General features: G+C 28.4%; 1 protein-coding gene across 7 annotated transcripts in view; it reads left to right on the top strand.

The window, feature by feature from the left end:
- LOC142326324 (uncharacterized) overlaps window positions 1–24,543 on the top strand; it is an 86,007-nt gene that overhangs the window by 54,307 nt on the left and 7,157 nt on the right. For 5 of the 7 annotated variants that reach the window (XM_075368733.1, XM_075368734.1, XM_075368735.1 and 2 more), the window contains one exon: window positions 4,528–6,274. In XM_075368733.1, coding sequence (XP_075224848.1) covers window positions 4,528–4,657 — 130 coding nt within the window. In that variant the 3' untranslated portion in view covers window positions 4,658–6,274. Of the gene's footprint in view, window positions 1–4,527; window positions 6,275–21,445; window positions 23,339–24,543 lie in introns of those variants that run through there. The other 2 variants (XR_012756759.1, XM_075368732.1) reach the window with 2 other exon arrangements.

Raw genomic sequence — 24,543 nt, 5'->3', positions numbered from 1 at the left:
TATCATGTTTGAGGTATTTTATGTCTCTATATAACAGAGAATTAAAAACTGCAAATCTTTTGGGACCATGGATGAAATGAATGTAATTATTATTGTATTAATGTGTCTTTACGATATATTTCTAATTTTATTTTATTATGTATTTTTACATCCAAAGTTCAAACAATTATTATTCACTGTAAATTTTAGGTATTTATCAATTTTATTAAATTCATTTAAATTTGAATCATTTTGAACATTTTCATTATATATAATTATAGTGTCATATATATAATGTTTATACAATAGTATATTATGTTGTCAGAATTTTATTGATAACAAGAATCTTCTAAAACTTGCAAATATATCTCTGCCAAAATTGCCAACAATGGTTCACCCACAGCCAAGCCAAATGGTTGTTTATAATATTGATTGTTGAAAGTAAAATAACTGCATATTTACAACTGCAAAATTTACAACATATTTTAATCATATTAATTAATTCGTTTGTATAATGTTTATTTATTTCATTATTGTTAAGAATCTTCTAAAACTTGCAAATATATATCTGCCAAAATTGCCGACAATGGTTGACCCACAGCCAAGCCAAATGGTTGTTTATAATATTAATTGTTGAAAGTAAAATAACTGCATATTTACAACTGCAAAATTTACAACATATTTTAATCATATTAATTAATTCGTTTGTATAATGTTTATTTATTTCATTATTGTTAAGAATCTTCTAAAACTTGCAAATATATCTCTGCCAAAATTGCCGACAATGGTTGACCCACAGCCAAGCCAAATGGTTGTTTATAATATTGATTGTTGAAAGTAAAATAACTGCATATTTACAACTGCAAAATTTACAACATATTTTAATCATATTAATTAATTCGTTTGTATAATGTTTATTTATTTCATTATTGTTAAAATGTTTTTTAATGACAGTTAAAGTTTTTTATTAAACTCTATATTATAATACATATTACAGATATCTTAAGATATGCATTTTGTGTTATAGTTTGTTAATATTAAAATAACTATATTACAACCATTTTTTAAATTGTGTTATTTAATTTAATTGGACCTTTAATATATTAGCTAAATATTTGCTTAAAAAATATGTTTGTGAATTTGTAAAATTTGTTAATGATAGGTGTGTTATTTTTATGTATTTTTGGTAAAGTCTTCGTATATGGCGCATATATTTTAACATAACAGTAGTAACATGTTTGAGAAATTAATTCTTATACATAACCATGAAAAATTGGTATATAAATATTATAATTTAAGGTTAAAGATAAACAAAATCATAGCTGATATTAAATTCAATAAAATATGAATAAAAAATAACATTACACCCAAAACACTATTAATATTCCTATTAAAAATAATATTAAATCAGCCATTATAACTAAATCAAAGTCAAAGTAATATGGATTAATAACAAAATAAAAAAATTATATATTAATAAACAAAAAATTAATTTTCAATTATATTTAACATATTCTGATTTAATACATGAATTAGGATTAATACAAGGATTAATACAATCTTAATACAAGATTATAGATCATAAGATTACAATCATAATGAAACAGAAATATAATATAATGAAAATTAAAATAAATAAATTAAAAGATATACATATTAAAATCAATTATATATAAAACATGTATTTTAAATTATCATAAAATTTGGAGATAGTGTTGTCACTGTGACACAGATCAATTTTAGTAAAGAGGAACTTAATGTGATAATCTATGCATATAAATATAACATTAAACAATATAAAATAAAATACATAATGAAACAAACAATAATTGATGCTGAAGGTAACATTTATAAGATTCACGACAAAGAAATAAGAGGTAATACTAGAAACTGTATATCTAATTTAACAAATAATAATAATTACAAAATAAAGAATAAATTCATAAAGGGCGATATAAATAATATAAATTCTAAAGAAACATAAAAAAATATTAAAAATAAATTAGTTAATAATAAAGCACATATAATAAAAGCTGATTGTAATATCATAATTATTTTACATAATATTAACACAAACTATAACACAAAATGTATATCTTTAGATATCTGTAATATATGTATAACAATATAGACTTTAATAAAAACTTTAACTGTCATTAAAAAACATTTGAACAAAAATAAATGAAATAAATAAACATTATACAAACGAATTAATATAATTGTAAATGCAGTTACTTTACTTTCAACAATCAATATTATAAACAACCAATTGGCTTTACTATGGGTGAACCATTGTTGATAATTTTGGCAGAAATATATTTGCAATTTTTAGAAGACTCATGTATCAATAAAATTCTGACTCAACATAATATACTATTGTATAAATGTTATGTAGATACTATAATTATATATAATGAAATTGTTCAGAATGATTCAAATATAATAAATGAATTTAATAAAATTGATAAATACATACAATTACCATGGAAGTAGAAAATATAATTGTTTGAACTTTTTGGATGTAAAAATACATAATAATAAAATAACACAATAATTATTATATTCATTTCATCCATGGTCCCAAAAGATTGCTGTTTTTAAGTAATAGAAATATAAAATACCTCAAACATAATAAAACTTCCTTAAATAAAGAAATAGAATTAAAAACATTGTTGCTAACTGTTATGTCGGTACTGTAAACAAATTTTATAATAAAATTAAAATAACAATACAAAATTATAACCTGATAAAAAGTAAAAAATATTAATTTTTTATGTCAAAAAATTGAAAAAATATATTTAAAAAAAGTGGCTTAACCACCTGTATATGCTACTAATAACAAATTAATTAAATATATTAATAATAATTTTAATAAAAAATCATATGATAAAGATTCCAAATTTGATAAACAGGAAGTACACATGTTGTTTGTGATGATTGTGACTTGATGTACGTGGGTATGACCAATTGCAAATTTTCAACATGTGCTAAAGAACATATAAGTAGCATTAAAAATAATAAACCAGAAAACTCTAACTTTGCCAAACATATAATAGAGTACGGTTGGTCATACATAGAATCATAATAATTTCATGAAAATCTTAAGATATTTCATATAAGTTGAAAAAATGTCATATACTATAATAATAAAAATTTGATTAATGAACATTTCTTAAAGGATATATTATTTAAAAACATACTAAATATAAAGAAGTAATAATTTAATCTAATAATTATCTCCTCATGGTTTCATTTAATTTCATTTTAATCCACAAGAGTATAGGGGTGTATTCCTTCAGTATACTAATGGGACTGGACAATCATGACTGTTTTTAAATTTTAACTGTGGTTTTTTTAACTTTTGGCTTTAAATGCATTAATTTTAACTACTGATGATGGCTTCCAAGTAAGCCGAAAGATATAGAGAACACAATATGTGCTGGTAAGGTGGATTATATTAATTGTTAATTTATTTAACATATCAACGTGTTTGAGAAATTAATTATTATATGTTATGTATTTTAGACATTTTAAATTTCAGTCTTTTCCTCTAAAAGTGATGTAGAAGAAAAATTATATTTTGATAACGAATCTTTTTACGTCTTATTTATATCCATATTATATTGTTGATAGCTTATATTAGCTTTGAAAGTAAAAGAAATTTACTTTTTACTACACAGCATATAGTAGATTACATTATTTTCACCCAGTACCAATATCATTACTTGTAAATGAAAATGATTGTTCTTGATATTATTACAACTTTTATACTGCATTTGTATATTTTGAAAAACAGGGTCACCTTTTTTTTCAAAATTTTTAATTTCTTCTCGGAAAACCTACTGTGCAGCAACATACATGTTAAATAAATATATTTACCAATAAAATTATATTGAGAAAAATAAGGAAGAAACTCTTTCAATGTAATATTTATTTTAATATAACATTGAATTTCATTAAATTATTATATTTTTATTAACCTGATAAATTCTACATTGAATGATGATATTTAGATCACAACTACTCTTGGTTGATAAATGTGATCGACATCTAGTTTGGTTTCTTAACATAAGAGAATCATCTTGTTTAACCCATTGTCTGCAGTACTGGTTACATGTCTTGTAAGAGCATTTATGGTGAGGCATCCTGTTCTCCACTCTTCTCTTCTGTGTGGTGGGTGTATTTTTCATCTGATCCCATTAATTTTTGTCATACTCTGTAGTTCTAAAGTTTAAATTTTAGTAAGATTAAATTTGTACCGGATCTGGGCGGGTGACTGGTACCACACCAATGTTCTATCAGTGATTGACAGTTAACATTAGAATAGAGGAAAGCTTACAAGAGAAAGTATTCTGTAACAGCATTTACAAATACTGTACGATGGGAACTTGTAACTCTTAAATCTTAATCGCATTAAAAAGAAAATGCTGCAGCTAACATCTTATTATTCATCACCTACATTCATAGACAAATCAAAAATTTCAGAATTTTTTGTGATTGTATAACTTCTTAATAATGTGACTGTCATTCTTTATGTGCTGTGTTTAGGTTATTAATGTTTACTTGGGTCGAAGATTTACTTATGTTTCCTGAGGATCCATTAGGACGTTATGGACCAAATCTTGATAAATTTCTTAGATACCCATCACAAACACCTTCAGCAACTAAAACTTCATAGAAAATTATAAAATAAGTAGCCGCCCGCCCCCTTTTATTTATTTACATTTGTTTTAATTATTTTATTTGTTGAATAATAGTGATTTATTAATTAATTTATAATATACTTCATTAAAAGAGAGTTTTAAAATAAGTTGTATATAAATATGTGTTATTAAGTAAATAGGAAGTAAATTATATGAAAAATTAAAATTATATTATTTATGATGCATTGTTTTTTGTTTTTTTTTTATTAACAAGTAACTTGTTAATCCAAATTTGATCCGAATATTTATAGTGTTATTATAATCTGATTATTACTTAGTATTTAAGTTGTGCTATATACCAAAAAAAAAGTAATAAAAATATTTTTAAAAAAAGTAATGTTCTAATAATAAATACAATTGGTAAAAAATTATATTATTGTTAATGATTAATTCTTACATGTACTTGTAATGCAATTCCTGTGAGCACTTGAAATATAACTTTATTATTAATAAAATAATAATAATAGTAAATAAAATTGTATTTAAAATAAATAGTGAGCGATGAATTACACAAGTTATAATAAAATTATATGATACGTCATTTACCTAAAAAAAAAAGTATAATTTTATCTATTATGTGCCCTCAATATAAATATGTCCACAATACATTCATCGTAAAAGGTAAAAACGTGTAAAATATCTAACTGAATGCTTGGTTATTAAGCATTTTTAGTTAATTTTCTTAAGAGGTCACCTAGGTAAATTTTAATTTTGAGTCTTTGTGATAATGTTTGGATAAACAAGTTAGTTTTTGTTCTTAGTTATTAAATAAATGTATTTGATATAACAGTTTAATCATCTTTAAAAATTATTTATCATTAAGTTTTGTTTTCGGGTGTGTAATTTTTTATGTATGATAAATTTGGCATAAATACATATTTGCCTAAATACATAAATTTCATGTATCTTGATTTATAAATGAAGTATCTGCTAGTTTCTTTATTGATATGGCTTGTTTAGATAATTAATGCCAGTATTTCTTTTCATTGTATATATATATTTTTTTAATTGTATAAAAATTGTGCACATTTATGTGTTTATTTATAATGTTTATACTTCGGCGATATACAAGGTGTCAAGACTAAAGCTATCTAAAAATAGTGGCTTATAAACCCTTTTGTAATAATTTCTTAAAACGTAGCCTCAATCGACAGGAAATATCTCAAGATTTTCTATATTATACTCTTAAGGTCAATGGAATATGCATGTGCAGGCAAACCAATTGACATTGCAATTATAGCCAGTCGAGATGTGAACCCCACAACAAAAGGTTCAGCATTTGCTTTGGTTAGTGAAGTTTCAAAGCACACACTGAACCTTCTGTTATGGACTCCACATCTCACTTGATTACAATTGCATTGTGAGTCAGCTTGCCTGCACAAGTGTATTCTGCTGACTTTGAGAGTATATAGAAAAAAATCTTGGAGTTATTTCCTGTTTATTAAGCCTATGTTTAATAGATTACAACGACTGGTTTTCTAAATAGATACCTGTATATCTACGTTGTTGTTGATTTATAATTGTACATCTGTAAATATATTATATAAATTGTGTGCCTATTAGCATTTGTTAATAAAGATTATTTTAGATAACTTAAATATTTTCATATAAAAACCTTTCTTTTTTTTAAGTATTACTTTTTTTATTAGTATTACTGATTAGACCTAGTAACTAAAAGATTGTGAAATATTTATTAATTTATTTTATTAATTATTGTTGCTAGATTCTCACTTAGTTAACAGAGTTAAATTGGTTTATTGAAACTTCTATACTGATAAACATTACAGGAGAAATTATTTTTTTTATTTAAAATAAACATAATTTATTTATTCATTTTTTATAATGTTCCTTTTTTCAAACATTTTTGTCTTAAAATGTCACACATCTTGAAAATTTATCTAACCACTGATACTTCCTTGGTTTTTATGTTTGTGCTAGTTTTTTTTAAGGGAGTAATTATTAAAGAGTATACTATGCTTTTTGTAAAGTTTATTTTTAATTACTTATTTGCTCAGAGTTAGCTTCTAAAAAGTGTTGTTTTATATCTTTGTTTATATAAAATACATGTTAATGTTAGCAAAATTTATCAATATTCTGTTTAAAATATTTTAATAATCTATTTTTTCTGTTGTTTTAACTTTCTTATCCCTTAACATTCTTGATCGATAATCAATTAAATATTAAAAGCCATGTTTGCATTACAGATCGATTAATCTGTAATTTTCTCTCTAGATATTACCTTAATGTATCCAATCATTTCATGTGAGCTGTGCTATATTTATATTTATCTTCATAATAGCAATTGATTCGGGTTTTTGCCATGAGGTTTTTGTTCAGTTAATTGAAATGTTTTTCTAATTATAATTTCATACTTATGAGTTTAGTTTCATAGTGTGGATCTTTATAATTAATGTATCTATTTATATTTGTAATTTTTATTCAGTTTGCAAACTGTTATTTCCTTAAATACTCAAGATTTTGATTTTAGTTTTTTCTAGTTTATTTTACTACACAGGCATTAAAGAATTATTTTATCTATAATAGTTTCATTTATTTCAAATAACTACTATGTTTATATTTACTGTCTCTGAAAATTTTTCTTAAAATAGTAGTATTTTTCTGGTTAATTTTTTCCTTTTTATGTTAATGTAGTATTTCAGAATAAATTTATAATGTATAAATTCAAAAATAAATTTAACAGGTGTTTTAATTCATGCCCATTAAATTTAAAAAAAAAGATTATAACCAATAGAAATAAAAATGTATAAGTATTATTGTTAATTGTGATAACTAGGTAAGGCATAATTTCATTTAAGATCTACAAAAAGATAGTCACTTTGTAAAGTCAGATTGTTGCTATAAGTAAGACATAATAATAGGATTTTATTATGTTTATAAAACTTCAGTACTATATAGCATAAATCTATTTATGCTATAAAAGTTTCATAAAAAAGAAATCTGTTGAAGGAAACGTATACCCTAACTTACGATACCATGAAAATTCACCTTTATATAGGTAATATTTTTAAATTACTCTTTCATTATTCATGATAGACAAATGGAATATCAGAGTATTTTTTTTTTTAGTTGTGTTTACAGAAATGTGATACACTAACCACATGTTTTTTCTTGTTCTGTGCAACTATTGTTATGATTTAATCTATTATTGTTTTTTATTAGAAAGGTCCAGTTTCAAACCCCCATTATTTTGTTTCTCGTTTTGTTATATGCTGCCCATTTATAAAATTTGTTTTGCCATTTATGAATTTCATTTACAGAAGTTTTTGGTAAAAATATATAATGTTACTAAAAATTGACATAATTACAATGAAGCATTTTATGTCTTTCAAGTTACTTATTTACTTCTTAAATAGCAGCTACCTTTTATGTTTTTGAAAAAAGATAATTAATTTTTATTTATTTCAATATCAAACAATCAATCTTGTTAAAAATACTGAAAAGAATGTTTCATTTACATCTTTCTCTTTTTTATTTTTTTCTGTGACGTCATTGTGATTTTACATAAGATAGGGATAAATTTTTGCTTTTTAAGAAAAACAGTTTATTTTATTTAAAAGTAATTATCTCTACTTGATTTGGGTGTTAGTTTCTGCCCTTCTTAGCATTGTCTTTCTGATGTTTGTAGTTGGCATGTTTTGGATACCTCCATTATTCTCAAAATTACTTTTAGCATTCCACTAAGTGCACTGAGGAGTGAGGAGTGCTGAAAGTAATTTGAGAATGGAGGTATTCCAAAATGTAATTACTAATGTTAGATTGATAATGCTAAGAACGGCAAAAAATAACACTAAAATCAATTATAATAATCCTAACTGAAGTATAAAATATTGATAGAATTTAAAAAAATGTTCATCATACACATTAATTCTGTTTAAACCTTTCACACCATTTTCAGACGTTTCTTTCATTCATTACATTGTCACCATACACAGCAACTAAATGCCTATGAATTTTAGCCAACTTAACAATGACCACATATTTCACAGTCGATGGCAACATAGACTATTTTCCTATTCATTTTATAACAATAACTCACATGTAATCAAAGATACAACAACATGCAGTGTGTACATTGCTAGCACAGCCATGAATGACACAGGTTTGCCAAACTTAAGGAGAGAAATTTCCCAGCAGTCTTGCCTTTGGTATCCCGTGTGTGTGTGTATGATAGCAGGTGTTGGTAATGTTTTGATTAATTAAACTTAATCTTATTTAAAATTCACCTGTTGCTGTATAAGTAACTCTTGCCAGTTGCTTTCTATGGGATTGATTTTCATTTGTTTGCTTCGATTCTTGCTAGATGAAACAAGTTTATTTTCACAAATAAGTACGGATATAAAAATACTATAAGCTTTATTGACTAATAATTTTTATTTACAGAAAAACAGAGTATATATTTTTTTTTGTATAAAATTAAAAATATTGTAAACAAAAATATAAAGAAAATTAAAATATCTGGAGATAGGATATGTAAATTTAAAATTATCAGAAAATGTTGGCTAATCAAATTTATATAAGTTAGCTTAATCAGGCCTAATCCAAACTTATTTGTAATAACATACGGCTAATATGAATATCATTTCTTATTTTGTTAACCTGCTTTCTTGTCTTCCAATACATAATCTACCAAACCAAGATTCAAATCTAATAAAGTTAGTTTATGGAGAATTTATTACATATAAATTTCATTTACTATTTTTCAATAATAACAATATATTGTGATTGGTTTTCTGTGCAATATTTAGTTAATGCAATAAAATTTTGTTCTGCTTTAACCCAGGATCACTCGTATGGCTGAAAATCACGTGGTTACTCAGATTTTATCTAACATTGGTGTATTCTCGAATAAAACTAGAGCTCAAAACAATTTATAGTAGCAACAAGTTTACTGTTTGAAAAACGATACAATTGGCTAAATCTTACAGTACTTATATTTATAAATATAAATGAAATAGTATACTAAAAAATTTATTATATTAGAAAATTTAAAGAACATTCAAAATAATGTAAATGTATTTTTATCATGGGAAAAAAATTATTACTAACATTTTAGGGCTATAAAAAACTAAAACTATAATAAAATATAAATACTTTTTTCTATGTAATGAAACTTCATTAAGAAAATCATTTTGTGAATGATAGCTGATGCCCAGAAATTTTATTTTTAAAAACAATTGTGGAATGAATGTAAAATGAAATGTTTTTCCAGTTGTATTTTCTTTTCACAGAAGCCTAGTTTATATTAAAGATCTAAAGATTTTTTATGGTATACTTTCAGTAGTATCCTGGTATGAGGATACCTAATATAACCTTGGCATGAAACACATGAAGTTCAGATCTGTTGTTTATTGTATATATTTTGATAAATAACACTTTACACCATATCCATGTGTGTATACCTGTTTATGCCATTTTATGCTTTTATACCTGTTTGTTTTATACAACAATCAAATTCTCTTTCCCATTCTAATTAAACCAGTAATTAAAAAAAAACACAATTTTTAGAAAAATTCATTTACAAAACTTTCCTTTTATCTATTTGATTTTCATTTTAGATTTGTTGCTTCAACCTTTTCCCATCACAATTATCCGCGGTTGATTAGCGCTCTGCGAAAATATGTTTGTATCTGATTGCTTCCCTTCATAGTCTTATGCTACCTACCCTCTTGTGAAAACAATTTCAAAAAATTAACAGTATATTGAAGAGATTTAACAGATTCTGACAAAAAAACTGTTACGATTATAGATATTTTTTATGCCTGTAACAAAAAAAAAAATTGAAACGGTACAAAAATTACAATAATTTAATTGCAGAATTTTTTGCGCATTTCTACCGCATTTTTTATTAGTAATTTTTTTTTTTGCTTTGTGTTTATGAAACATAGTTAACTGATTTAAAAATAATACTTTTAGGCAAATCGGTTGAAAATTGGGCAAAATATGAAGAAAAACCAGTGTCATAAATCACAGATTAGTAACATATGTTAGTATAAGTGAAAGTAGATTCAGAAAGCTACGTTTGAAAAAAATCCCCACCACTCAAAAGGCTATTCAGATTGACAAAAAACCATTTTTACTGTATAGTTATTCATTACGAATCTATATGTGTTACATGTTTACCGATATCATTTGTCAGAAAAGATATTTATAGACCTCAAGTAAAAGTGACATATTTATGACCACAAATTCCTTTTTTTTGTGTATATCATAATTTATTATGTGTTTCAATACATCGATATGTTGCTAGTAAGATAAGCTATTTTTGTAAATAATAAATAAATCCGTAACCCTCATAGCAATTATAATACACAAGTCACACACACACACAAGCACATTTCTGAGAAAAAAATGGTCATATTCTTTCTAGTCTAAATAAAACATTTTACATCGTATAAATGTCGTTTAAATTCTGTAATAAAACTGATTCCTTTGTGAATATAAAAAAAAATAACTGACTTAGATGCCATATAAAATGATTTTGTAACAGCATTTTAAAACTAACACTGCACATAACCAGTTCCAAGGCTACATGATCTGAAAAGGTTAAGTATCTTTAGCAAACATTTTGTATTGTAATGTGATCAAGTAACTGAGGTATAAGAAACTGTGTTATCTGACTGTGTGAGGTATCTGTGTTACTTTCTTTGAGCGAGATAAATATCATGTAAGGCTGAATTAGCCTGCCGTGTTGAACAGTATTATATTTGACTTTGTGAAGAAGACAAAAGAAAGCCAGTTAACTCACTTTCCATAGTAGGCTTAACTTTATTTTCATGATTCAATTTGTCATATCCATTATAACTATTTCTTTACATGACTTTTAAACATATTATATCAGATAAGATAATGTTAATTCAGTATGTAAAATTTGTGCAAAAAGTTCATAGAAAATTAACTAGTTTCCTATATCTTTTCTGTTAAAACAAGTCTAATTTTTTTTTATTATATTTGTTTAGTATGTTATCTGTGAAAAAAAGCTGTTAAGATCATGGAGAATATTATGGTAAAATATTTTTTTTTATGTAAAATTGAACTGATAATGCAATAAAAAAATAAGATTTCTGCATTTAGCATATGAAATTACATTAGATAGAAGGTACGTAGTTATTAATTTACTGTAATATTTATTATTAGTTGTGAATAAAGTATTTACACGTTCTTAAAGAATATTACTATGTAGAGGTGGTCAGAGGGAGGAGGTGGGTAGTAGCTCTATTTTCTTTAAAAAAAAAGAAAGTTTTTTGTGAGCAAAATTGTATGGTAATCATTTATATATGAAAAACATGTAGTTCCAGATTATAATATAAATTTGTGCTCTAAATAATTCATGTGAAGACTGCTTTAAATATTTTGTCATTATTGATTATGATTTCTCAGCGTGCGTGCTCTTTCTGTTGTAATGGAAACAGAAAATTGGTTAAGTACATAATGACAAATTCAGCTAAGAAATGACCACATTCACTTGCATCAAAACTGCTTAATTATCATTAAGCATAAATATTTAGTAGCATAAATATGCCATAAACTAGAAAGATTGTTTCCCAGTGACTTAATGATTTTGATATATTATTGTACATAAAAACAAAATTGAAAAACAAATCTGAATCGATACCTCAGAAACTTCATAAAGCTTGAATCGTTAAATAATGTGAATATCTTTTAAATTAGCATTGTGATGTTTGTATTATTATTCCAGCTGCAACATACTTTTCCATATAAGGAGCAATTTTAAAATCCAATGTTCCAGGGGTAGCAATTTAATTTGCATTCCTGGTGCACGTAATGGATCACTGTTGGGGAAGTTGAAAAAGAAACCATTAAATCAAAATAGAATTCTTAATAAAAGTCCTGGCATTCGCATTTAAGAAACTCTAAAAAGAAAAAGTTTACCCCACAACAGGTATAGTCATAGTGTAGTATGTATACTTGTTATTTTATCCAGATTCAATTCAACTGCTTCCAAATATTTTTCTTAATTAACCAAAGTACACTAGTAATATTGGAAATTAAAATTGTTAAAAAGTTTTCCTTCCTGTTTTTATATAATTACAAGATTACTTTATTCACGTTCGCAAAAAGGTTCATCATTGTAAAAATTGTGTTAGAAGTAGACATTAAAATTAATAGTTTTAAAAAAATGATAATCATTATTCAGTTTTTTTTTCCTGAAACTAATATAATGTCTTGAATTTTCAATTGATATTTTATAAAGTATATTTATAATTTTTGTTTTATTTGATTTTTTGCAGTTAGGGTGTATTTCAAATACAGTTATTACAGAAAACTAAAACACTACCTGTAGATAACATTTAGATCTTTTACTATGATCCCTGTCGGGGAACACCACCCCTTCTGTTCCCAGCTCTGATGGGCTTTATTGGAGGTTTTCTTTTAGACCGTCTTAACTTGATTACACAACACAGACATTAGTTTGGCCTCTTGTCAGGATGCCACTGATGCAAATGCCTTGGCAGACATTTCCATCAGTATATTTACACAATCTTCATATGCACACATTGCCTTCATATGGTCTCTTACAACCGTGCCACCTACTATAACTTAAAACGCTTGAGTATCAAATTAACAGATTCATGGAAGCACAATCCTCACTCCCTTTCTCTAATACACTGAAGATATCACAAAAAACTCTTCCTATATCTAACTTTAATTAGACTGTGCACTCAGATCTAACACCAAAGATTCTATCATCATACCAACAAAATAGTGTTGATCACGACAATTTCGTCCTACAATTCAATTTATTCAAAGTCCTCTTGATTGACTTAAAAATCAAGAAACAGATTTAATAAGTCTAATAAAAATAACCCTATCTCTCTGCTTTGATCTTTCGGGAGCAAGATCAGTGCCCACATCCTCCTGCACTGCTTACATGTATACTATTTGGCCTCAAATTGAAAAATTAAGACTAATATAACCACAGCTAAAGAAGTTAGTAGAAAAATTGTATTTATATTATTTTTGTATTATTATTTGTACATATATATGTATTTTATTTCATAAAGAAATTTGGTAGAATTAGTTAGAAATGGAAAGTTCTTTACTGGTTAGCATTTCAATAAGTTGTAGCTCAACTGTTTTATTTGTTTTTGTTTTAAGTGTGGGATGTACCCTGTTTTTTTATATATTGTTTATTTATAGGGTTTGTTTACTGATTTACAAAATATTGAACCATTATGTTGTTTATATTTAAAAGATTTATTGTTGTGTAAAAGCTTAGATTGTGTTATATTTTTATAATTTTTTTTTTATCTTATTGTTGTTTTAGTTATTAAAAGGTTAAATATGTAAATTTTATAGATTATTTTGTTAGGTTTAGATTAAAAAAAAAACCTGTGTAGATAGCAAAGAAAGAATGATCGAAATAAATACACAGTATAGTCAAGGTTAACTATATTTATTTTTGTTGTTAATACTGTTTTAAGTGGGTCATTTGAGTACAATTTGGGAGAATATTTAAGAAAACGTTTTATAGTATGTATACTTTATTAAAAATCTTATTTTCACAAACTTGGCAGAAATAACATTTTTTGTATCTTCCATTCGATTTTTTTTTCTTTAGTTTGTTATTAAATTGTACAGTGTATCATGTAATTGATGACAGTTCATTAAATTTATAAAATCCAAAAATATTGACATCTAGATTTATTATGGATATCAGAAATGTATTTTGATTTGAAGTTTTTTTTAAATATTTTATGAAGTATGTAATATCTAATTTCTAAGTTGATAGAAAATCTGGGGGGTTTAAAAATTGAAGGGTTTCAAATAGTTACAGTATTGGAACAAAGCACAACAGAGATGAAGTATATGTGAAAATGAAAAGATACTCTCCAAGAATCCTACCTGTTCAGTAGATTTTGATATGCCTTCTTTTATAGTTATCAGATATCAAGGTGATATTCAACCTATTGGCTTATATGACAGAGAACATCTGGTGTGAAACAGCTTTAATGATCTTTTATTTTAAACGGTCCAGATTTCTTACTTGAACAGAAACACTTGTCTTGTGTAAAAGATCTTTAGACAATGGAAGTCCAAGCTGTATCTGATTGTACAGCACACATTAACTTTTGTATTGATGTACTTTAATGATATGTAGAGGTTTAGAGTATCCTTGCTGAAAAACTGCCTATTATGATCTAATCTATCCTATTATGATCTGAATTTGTTAGAAACATTCTGATCGTTCAATTTTGTCCTATGAATAAATTTTACAACTGGTAAAGAGTAGTTATTTTTATAAAACATTAGGAACATTTAGTTACATTTGGAATACCTAACTGCAGATCTCTCTGATTTTTTTTCAGAATTTTACTTTACGCAAATAACTTTCACACAGTTTCAACAGTCACATCAAACAATGATGGTTGTCCTGTACATGACTGCTTTTTATTGAACATATGACTGTATTCACACCTATATAGTGGAACAGATTCAAACTTAGCAAACTACAAAACATATGGAACCTTTGTCTCGCATTGTAAACATAGTGACAATAGAGTTTCATGCAGCTATTGATCTTATTTTAAAAAACACGTGTTATTTCTAGAGCTTGTTTAGTCTTCATCAAAATGAAGAGAAACTGTCCATTTCTCTTCATTTTGATGTATACTTCATGTCTCTGTTATGCTTTGTTGTAACATTATGACTTGCCCATCCCCCATTATTTTACAAAAATCATTACATAAATGTCAAACAATTTCATTTTGTGTTTTTTTAATGTTAATTTTTTTTTTTTACTTAAAAAAAAATAAGTTTTCAGTAGATTAATATGATAGGTTAGTCAGAATATGTTATTCACAGGATAAATTTATATGTGTATTTGTACATAACTAACTGTAAATGTATTTCATATTTTTATAAGCATTAGTTTATAAAGTTTTGATAAATGTGTTAATTTTAAACGTATAAAAATATAGATTTATAGTTCTTACTGTAGCTTCCTTTGTATTTTTTATTGGCCATACAACCCTCTTATGCTCTATACCAGTGGTTCCCAAACGTTTCTGAGTGGCGGCACCCTCTTTCAATTAAAAGTTTTCCATGGTGCCCTACCCTAAGTGAAAGTATGACTACTTGTAAGTAAAAGATAAAAAAATAAAAATAAATAAAACTCTTGTATCTTCATTATTTTTTTACTTTAAATTAATAATCATAAATGTCTTGGTTCGATTAATTATTTCTTGAGTAAAGATTGTGGATAATATAACATAATATTATGAGATGTGTTAGATAAATATAACTTTTTTATCTGTATTGTCACATGGTTCTGTGGCTCAATCAGGATATTGAGAGGTTGTTAACAATTTAAAATGTTTACATAATTACAGTTTATTGGTTTAAAATGTTCAAATTACAACCAGGCAAATTAATAATAATAACAATAATTATAAATAAAATAATAAGTGACAATAATAAAACAGTAAATGAACACAAATATTAATATAGTAATTATAATACAATAATAATCAGGATAATAGTAGTAAACGATAATTACATGACATAAAATATAACATAATCGAAACAGTAAGCATGACTTAAAAACAGAGAAAAATACATAACAAATCGACAGTGAATAACAATAAAAAATATTACACATCAAATAGTGATAGTAATGTCAATAGTTTTAACAGTTTATGAATGGAAGTCTATTGCATTATTTCTTGGTTACTGGAATTACTTTAAGGCGTCACCTTAATCGTATCAAACTGGATACTCTCCTCACTTGACCTATGTCTCTCAGACTCACACCTGTGACTTTCCAGACTGGTTCACTGAACCCACACAACTTGCAACCTCTCCTTGCAGGACCGATGACTACTTATAATGCTAGCCTCTTTACCTGTTGGACCAAACCCAAGTTGAAGCGCGAGAACAGTTGACCAAGGCTGTTCCCATGAATTCCAAACCTGGTCTCTTCTCACCATACAACAGGTATTAATTTTGTGTTAGCCAGGTAGTATAACAAAGGACAATTGTAAAATGGACCTATTCTTTACAAAAAGGGTTTTCCTTTTTTCCATTCTGGATTCTTCCAATTATTACTTTCATAATAATTGGCTGGAATCTGTTATTCAGGCCCACTGTACCGGTATTGTTACATTATGTATTACAACTGCAGTGTTTGCCTGCTTATAATAGTCTCCATTCATGCTTGAATGCTTATTCAATCTTGTTTTCCAGCATATTGGTTTCTATCAACTGTTTTGTACATTTGATGTTTTCTTTACTATAGACTCATCAACTTAATTCTTTAAGCAAATATTTCACAGAAAAGAGAAAAAAGTCGCATGGTGCCAAGCCTATGAATGTGGAGGACGTTAACAGCATACTGATTTGTTAATTTACCAAAAACTGTTTCAAAGAAAGTGTTCTTGGAGCAGATGCATTGTTCTTGTAAATAATAATTCAGTTTTGCACATAACTGTTTTTTTATCTGTATTTCTTTCACCTTCCTTATTATGATGGTGTGGTTCACTGTTGTTTTTCCATAATCTGCTTTTCTAAAATTTTACCCTTGACTTCAAAAAGCAATGAGCATGGCTTCGAATTTGGATGTTTTTACATTCTTGGATAGCCGTTTTCCAGTGCCATTGACTGTTCATCTCAGAATCACATTGGGAGATTGAGGTTCATCACAAGTGATGATTTTTCTAAAAAAGCATAGCCTTAAGTTGTTGATTTGTGCAACACAGTCATTTACTACAGCACAAATTTCCTTGTGGTGTCAAATTTTTGCTGTAATCTGAGAACCCTCAGGACCATCTTGATGCAAACAAATTTCACAGTGTCTTTGTCAAAGTTCACAGTTTCAGTCTTCTCTAGTAATCTGGGTAATTTGATCCTTCACTGAATGTTTTGTGCTACTCAAATACATGTGCATGAGAGATGCAATTTTCCTATCGGTAAGCATTTGTAAACATTACTGTTGGCATTTTATTAAATTGTATAAAAATTTCAAATTGATACATTGCTCAACTTTTTAATTTAACCATTATTCCAGCGCACAGCAGAAAACATAACTGCAGTAAACAATAGATCATAACTAACTGAATGGTTGACATGTTGATGCGTGTTGTAGAGGTTCAGACACTCCAAAATCTGCTCACAATTGGTTCTCCTTACTTCTTTCAGAGATAGATATGATTCCTTAATTAGACTTGTTTTTCTATCAGATAAAAACTAACAAAGCAACTGCTTAAAGAGGTAACATCTGTTCATTCTGCATACACACTGCATTCTGGAAAATTGTCAATAAATCACTTGTTATGATTCCACTACAGTTTGATCATACCTGTCAAGTGAAAATGAGGATTGCTATAATTTTTTTTAAATTTTATAAATGTTTTAATTTTCTTTGTGTTTATTTGTATGGCCGTAAATTCTTAAGAGTTAAGCATATGCTTAACTCTTTGTTAAGCATATGCTGAGATCAAAATTCATTAATTTTCATTATGGAACAATTGTTCAAGTGAGAGAGTTTCATATGCCAGGACCACACTGACACAGTATTTTAAGATGAGAATATTGTCTTCTGTCAAGTACATTTGGGCATACATTCTTAGTTGAGTGCAAGCACTGGAAAGACAAGGCTTCGAAACAAAAGACAGTTGCTCATCAGAGTGAATATTGACTGACAGCAGAGTGATTGACTTGCTAAATCTGTAATAAAATGTGTAAGTACATCTGATGTACAAGTGCATATGACCTTTGTTCACACACCTTCTGAGTAGTAAGCATGCAAAAGAAAATTTGCAAGAACTGAGACAGTCGTTTACTAATTAGACAGCAAAATGAACATCAACTTGCCAAACATAATATTATCTGCATTACAAAGTCTTTATGAACATATGTATTTGGTTTTTATGAAAATGCTCATCAAACTTAAAAAAGTCTGCTTCAGAATGAAATCTAGCATATTTGTTTGCGTGGTAAATGTTTTCACATGTTTACTTAGTAAACTTATTTCACTGTACTCACTTTTGGATAAAATGAGAAGGGCTGAGTAACATTTTATATTGATTGTATAAATGCACTGCGCTAAGAAGTATATTATCTAAGTTCATTCTGTGTGAAAATATTATCAGTGTGAAATGTTGTATTCTGATAGACTTTAGGTAGCATGTAAATACTGCTCAGAATATAAAAATTCACAGATTGCAATTAACAAAGGGACTTAAAAAAATAAAATTTTTAAAAAGTTATTTAAAATAAGTCTCTTGAATAGAGAGGGATTGCACGTACTCTATTAATAGAAAAAAAGATCATTAATTTAATGCGTTTCATTTGATGTCAGAGCAGATCTTATGTCGGTAACACAACCAGTCGTTGTAGAGAATAGAATGAAGATATCACTTACAGAAGTGACTCACCTTAATAGGTTACGGCTCTGCAACAGTATATTAGGTAGGTAAATAAATCATGGGTTTACCTTCAGTAAGTGTGGCATTGAATAAAAGTATTATTTGAGAATCGCAATGTCATTCTGTTAGTGCAACTTTCATTTTATATCAGATCACCTACAGCCGTAAGATTATGACACTGGTGTACATAGGAAAAAGTAGTTAGAGAATTGTAAAAGGTTTCTTTGCATTAAATGTAGATATCTAAATGTTTTCATCTCCTCTTGACCATTGTAGTTTTGGGTTGGCCACATCAAATTCCATTATAAAAAAGAAATGTTTTGCTCAGTAGAGGTACATGTAAATAGCTTTTTGAATGATTTTTTTTCACACTTACCTTTCTTATAGAGTTAATCATACTGATTGTCTATGACACAGCTATTTGTAACATATCTTATTGTAAAAGAAAGCATCAATGAACTGATTATAAATTAAACACATTCTTGGATTTTCACAGTTAAATTCGAGGTGAAGTAACATAAAAAAAAAATTTGTTGCCCTGTAGTTTATGGGGTATTTCTCTAAAAACAGAATTTTCTAGACATAGTAGCCCATTTTTAGGATATTCATTGAATAAGGGTACATTATTACCAATACAAAGAATTTATATCTGCAGAATTTTAATAGATACTAACAAAGATGAGTATTGTATCTACTTTGTACAAGTGATGATGGTATTGTATCCTTGATTTACGGTAATGATGACATTTGTTTCGGTAAGAGACACTAATTTAAAAATCCATTCGCTGAAGGTTTCCGAGGTCCGTGCAAATAAAATTGTACAAGGTTTTTAATGATAAATGCATACACTATATTCAGCACTAATAGTACAGTTACATTCTTAATTATTTAAAGTATTACTAGATTTAAAGGGTAAAGTGTAAAGGGACACTAAATGGGAAGAAAAAGCATGTTGAAAAGAAAATATTTATTAATTTACTGAAAGGAAAACAAAAAAAAAAATCAGTGTGACTTACAAAGAGGTTTGTATAGTACTGCACAATGTATTTAATAATTAACTTGACTCCCTTGGGCCTGTCTTGCAGAGCTGTTTATTTTTCTATATTTCACTGAGATCTATACTTTGTTTTCAAAGCAGTATCGCAGAAAATCCAGTTTCGCAAAGGTAGAATATTGAAAATGGTAATATATGAAATGCTCTTGTTTTCAGTGCAGAAAACTCATCATCCACCCCTGCCCAAATTTCAAAGAGTGATTTATTACTAATTAGTCTTTTGATTTTGCCACTTACCATGAACTCTATGAAGATATTTCTTCTTCAACAGTTGAGAGTCCTAATGGAGTATTTTGAAATGCATCCCTAACTCAATTGTAATTTGCTACCAAGTTGTCATCAGCAATAAAATGCTTTTAAAATTTTCTGCCAGCATGGCTAAATGATTTTCTATGGTTACAAAAACAACTTTCACATGTTCTTCACCCTTGAATGTTTTAACATATTCATCCACATTTGCAAACATTTCTAGGTTATATTGCTTTAAATTTCTACCCCATAATTCCAGTTTTCTACAAAAAAAACTTTATTAATCGTATCCAACATATGTATATTTGTTCCTTGGAGTTAAAGATTCAAAGTATTTTTAATTTCTCGAACATGTTGACCAAGTAGCTCAATTCCATCACCAAAAAACCATCTCAAAACTTCCTGGCTTCCGGTCAGTTATCCTCTTCTAGAAAAATGGCATTTTCATCTTTTGCAAATTAATAAACTTGTTGCAGAAATTTCCCATGTGATAACCATCTTACCTCGCAATAAAATAGTAACATTGAATGTACTTCACCCATGTCTTTACAAAATGCAGAAAAGATTCTTGATTTTAGGGGTCTCATTTTTATATAATTTAACTACAGTTACCATCTGCTGGGGTAACTAAAACCATTTTGCTGGTAAATTTTGAACTCTATTTTGGCAACACTGTTTGAGTTTGAATGTTACTTTTCATGACTTCAGACCTATATTTTGGTAACGTTTTGGACTACATATTTTAATACTGTGTGCGTTTTAAAGGTAAGTTTATAAACCTGTATTTATTATAGGGATAATTTCATCATATATTTATGTTAATTTGAATTCAATATAAACATTCTAAAATATAATCTCAAACAATGCTGTTAGTTGTTTTACTTCATAGGTTATACTTCAGTTTTTTGTTCTCTATATTGTTAAATTCACAGCTGTTTCCTGTATGAGGTAACAAAGGCCATCAAACATGAATGGTTTTTGTTAGCCCATATTAACAACATCATATTATATGAAATTTAAAACATATAACTAACAAATTTTTTTCTCATTTTTAGCTGGAAAATGCCTCATAAGTATGAAAGGTGTATTCTAGCTCGAACATATAAAGATATATGAAAGAGGTGAGAACAGGCTTATCATTAGAGAAGGCTGCTGAAAAGTTTGGGATTTCAAGGTGTGCCTTACTGCAGCAGTAAAAGGAAAAATTAATAAGGTAGGAAGGCCTTTTGTTTTGGATATTGAAAAACAAAAAGATTAGCAGAATGCATGAGTTTGGCTGAAGATTGGGGATTTCCACTAACAGTCTTGGATATTAGGTTAATCATCAAGGGGTATCTTGATAGAGTGGACAAACTGAACAAAGATTCAAAGAAAATGTGCCTAGTGTAGATTTTGTTGAATCATTTATAAAGAGAAATCAGTGGGATTCGTTCTAATAGATTTTATCAGAATTTTAAAAGGTGTAGAGCAGCTATCAATGAAGAAACTATAAACAGTTACTTTGATGAGCTCACATTGACAGTTAAGAATGTAGACCCACCTGTATAGTTAATTATGATGAGACCAATATTACTGATAATCCTAGCCAAAAAAAAGTTACACTAAGAAGAGGCACATGTCATCCTGAACACATAATCAATTTTTCAGTCAAGCATGTCTGTTTGCTTTTAGGAAGTGCCAGAGGAACCGAACTCCCTCCTTACATTACATAAAAGGCATGAAATCTTTACAATTCACGGACTGAAAGTGACCCTAAGGGTGCTGTCTATAATAGGCCAGAGTGGGTGGTTCACCCTTGAAATTTTTGAGGATGGTTTGAGAAGATAGTATTGCCATACTTTAATAAGTGTAAGATGTTAAGAGACAACCTTTCAAACCACATTTTGCTACATATTATTGACACATGTAAGTGTAACAACAGTATGTTTGTGCTGCTCCCGCCGAACATTACTCAGTACATTCAACCTTTAGATGTGGCTTTTTTCAGACCCTTAAAGATAAAGTGGCGTGAGACACGACTGGAAAGAGAAAAATCGTGCCATTGTGCCTGAAGACAGGTTCCCTCGACTCTTTTAAAAGTGCATTGATAACTTAGGAGAAGAAAGCATCACAAACAACTTGAAGAGTGGCTTCAGAGCAGCAGGGATTGTGCCTTTGGATCGGCAGAAAGTATTGAAAAGGCTTCCTGATGATTGTAAAAACCAAGACCCTGAAGATCTTGATTGTAGCAATAACTGGTTGCAATCATTTCAAACCTATGTGAAGGAGAGTAGAAAGAAGGAAACAGAACCCATGAAAAACAGAAGAAAAAAACTGTTAGGCTGGAAAATGTATTGAAGGACTTGAAGTTTTGGAACCAAAAGCCTTTAATTTAACATCGAACCTCAAGCAAGCACTTCCAAAGTTCCTGAATGTAGCAGCTTGAAAAAGCCCACTTCGAAAAGGGCTACAAAAAATTATTTAGATTCAAGTGAAGATGATGACAGCAACTTTTTGGTGCAAGATTCAAATTCAGATCTTATATTAAGTTATTTAACATGTAGATTTTCAGATAAAATCTATTACAAAAAAAATCCTAATAAACCAAGGAAAGCATTCAAATAGATCTCAAACCAGATGGATATGTCATTGTCAGAATTATCTTCAATGAAAAAACAAAAAAAAAGAGGTAGCAAAACAATTTTATGTTATTGTACTTGACACTGAACCCAAGAAAGATAAAGTGAAGGTAAAGCTTTTTTAGAAATACTCCAAATCACAGGGAAATAATTATATGTTCCTGATTGTGTATGATGAGATGGATGTGAATGTGGCAGACATTATCATTAATGTACAGCCTGTAACAATCAATAGAGGATGCCATACTTTTCCATATGAACTTAACCAAACATTAATCAGTAAATGTTAAATTAGACATCTTCAACTTTTTTAGTGTAAATTAAACATCCAAAACACTAGTAGTGTAAACATTTTTACTTTGTACACTTATTTTAACTAATAAATGTCTTGTAGTATTTGTACGTTTATTAACTTAGCTACACATTGAATTCTTATTACTGGCTTTAGTTAACTTAACTTAAGCCACCATGTTTTAATTTTTTTGTTTTTAACATACATGTAAACGTACAGTGTAACTGTAGACCCAAGTTTTACAACAATTACTTATTCTCTAGAGTTAATAGTCTTGAATTGGCAGATTTCTGAAAAATGGCTAACCCTGGATGACAGTCCCTTCATCATTAGCACAATATTCAGACCAGGATTCATTTCTTTGGAAATGAGCTTCTCTGTGGATCATGCAATGTGTCCAGATACACTGTGTAGATTTCTGTTTCACAAGTTCTTGTATACTTCGGAATCTTCCAGACACTAAATGAGCATCCCAACCCCCTAGGGAGAAGACCTTGTGATATTACTAGTCGCCACACCACCCCCTACGTTCCGAGCCCTGAGTGGCTTTACCGGAGATCGTCTTTAGACCCTCTAACTCATTCCATCTCGCAGTCATCATCCAGGCCTTGGTCGGGATGCCACTGATGTAAATGCCTTGGCAGATATTTGCATCAGTAAAATACAAATCAAATTTTGTCTTCAGCTAGGCCTCAAACAGACATCGTCACATCCAACCTAACATGATTCCCTCAAACTAAACTAACCGGGGGCCCCGCGCCTAGTCTAAATTTGACAGCACCGTGAATGCCTCAGAAAACGAACGAGTTGAAAGTTAAATCAGTGCTACACTCATACCAATCAAAATTGTGTTTTACGCAAGATAGAAATTCAGACCTACATCCAAATCAGTCGACCAAATTAAGTCTCCTAACAAGGTGAACGCAACCTCATTCCGGTCCGTGCAGGAGCCGGGGACAAACCCCGTTTCATCATAGTCTCACGCGGCATTACCAAGTTACAATCAGTACCGCCACCGGTTGCATGAGCTACCATACCTCGCCAGTGGGAGCCAAAAATCGAATCATAAGCTATACCAATATAACCGTGGCACGATGCCAATGCGCCTACCTCAAACCAATCCAATGCCTAGGCCGGAATCCTAGTCACCCGGTCTCCTGCCACGATCAAATACCTCGACTAAACTTCCTCTGCGACCTACATACCGCAAGGGCGTGAAGAAAACCAGCCACTATAGACCACT

This window comes from Lycorma delicatula, chromosome 6, assembly GCF_047948215.1.
Source record: "Lycorma delicatula isolate Av1 chromosome 6, ASM4794821v1, whole genome shotgun sequence".
NCBI lineage: Eukaryota > Metazoa > Arthropoda > Insecta > Hemiptera > Fulgoridae > Lycorma > Lycorma delicatula.
This window is presented reverse-complemented; position numbering and strand designations above follow the sequence as displayed.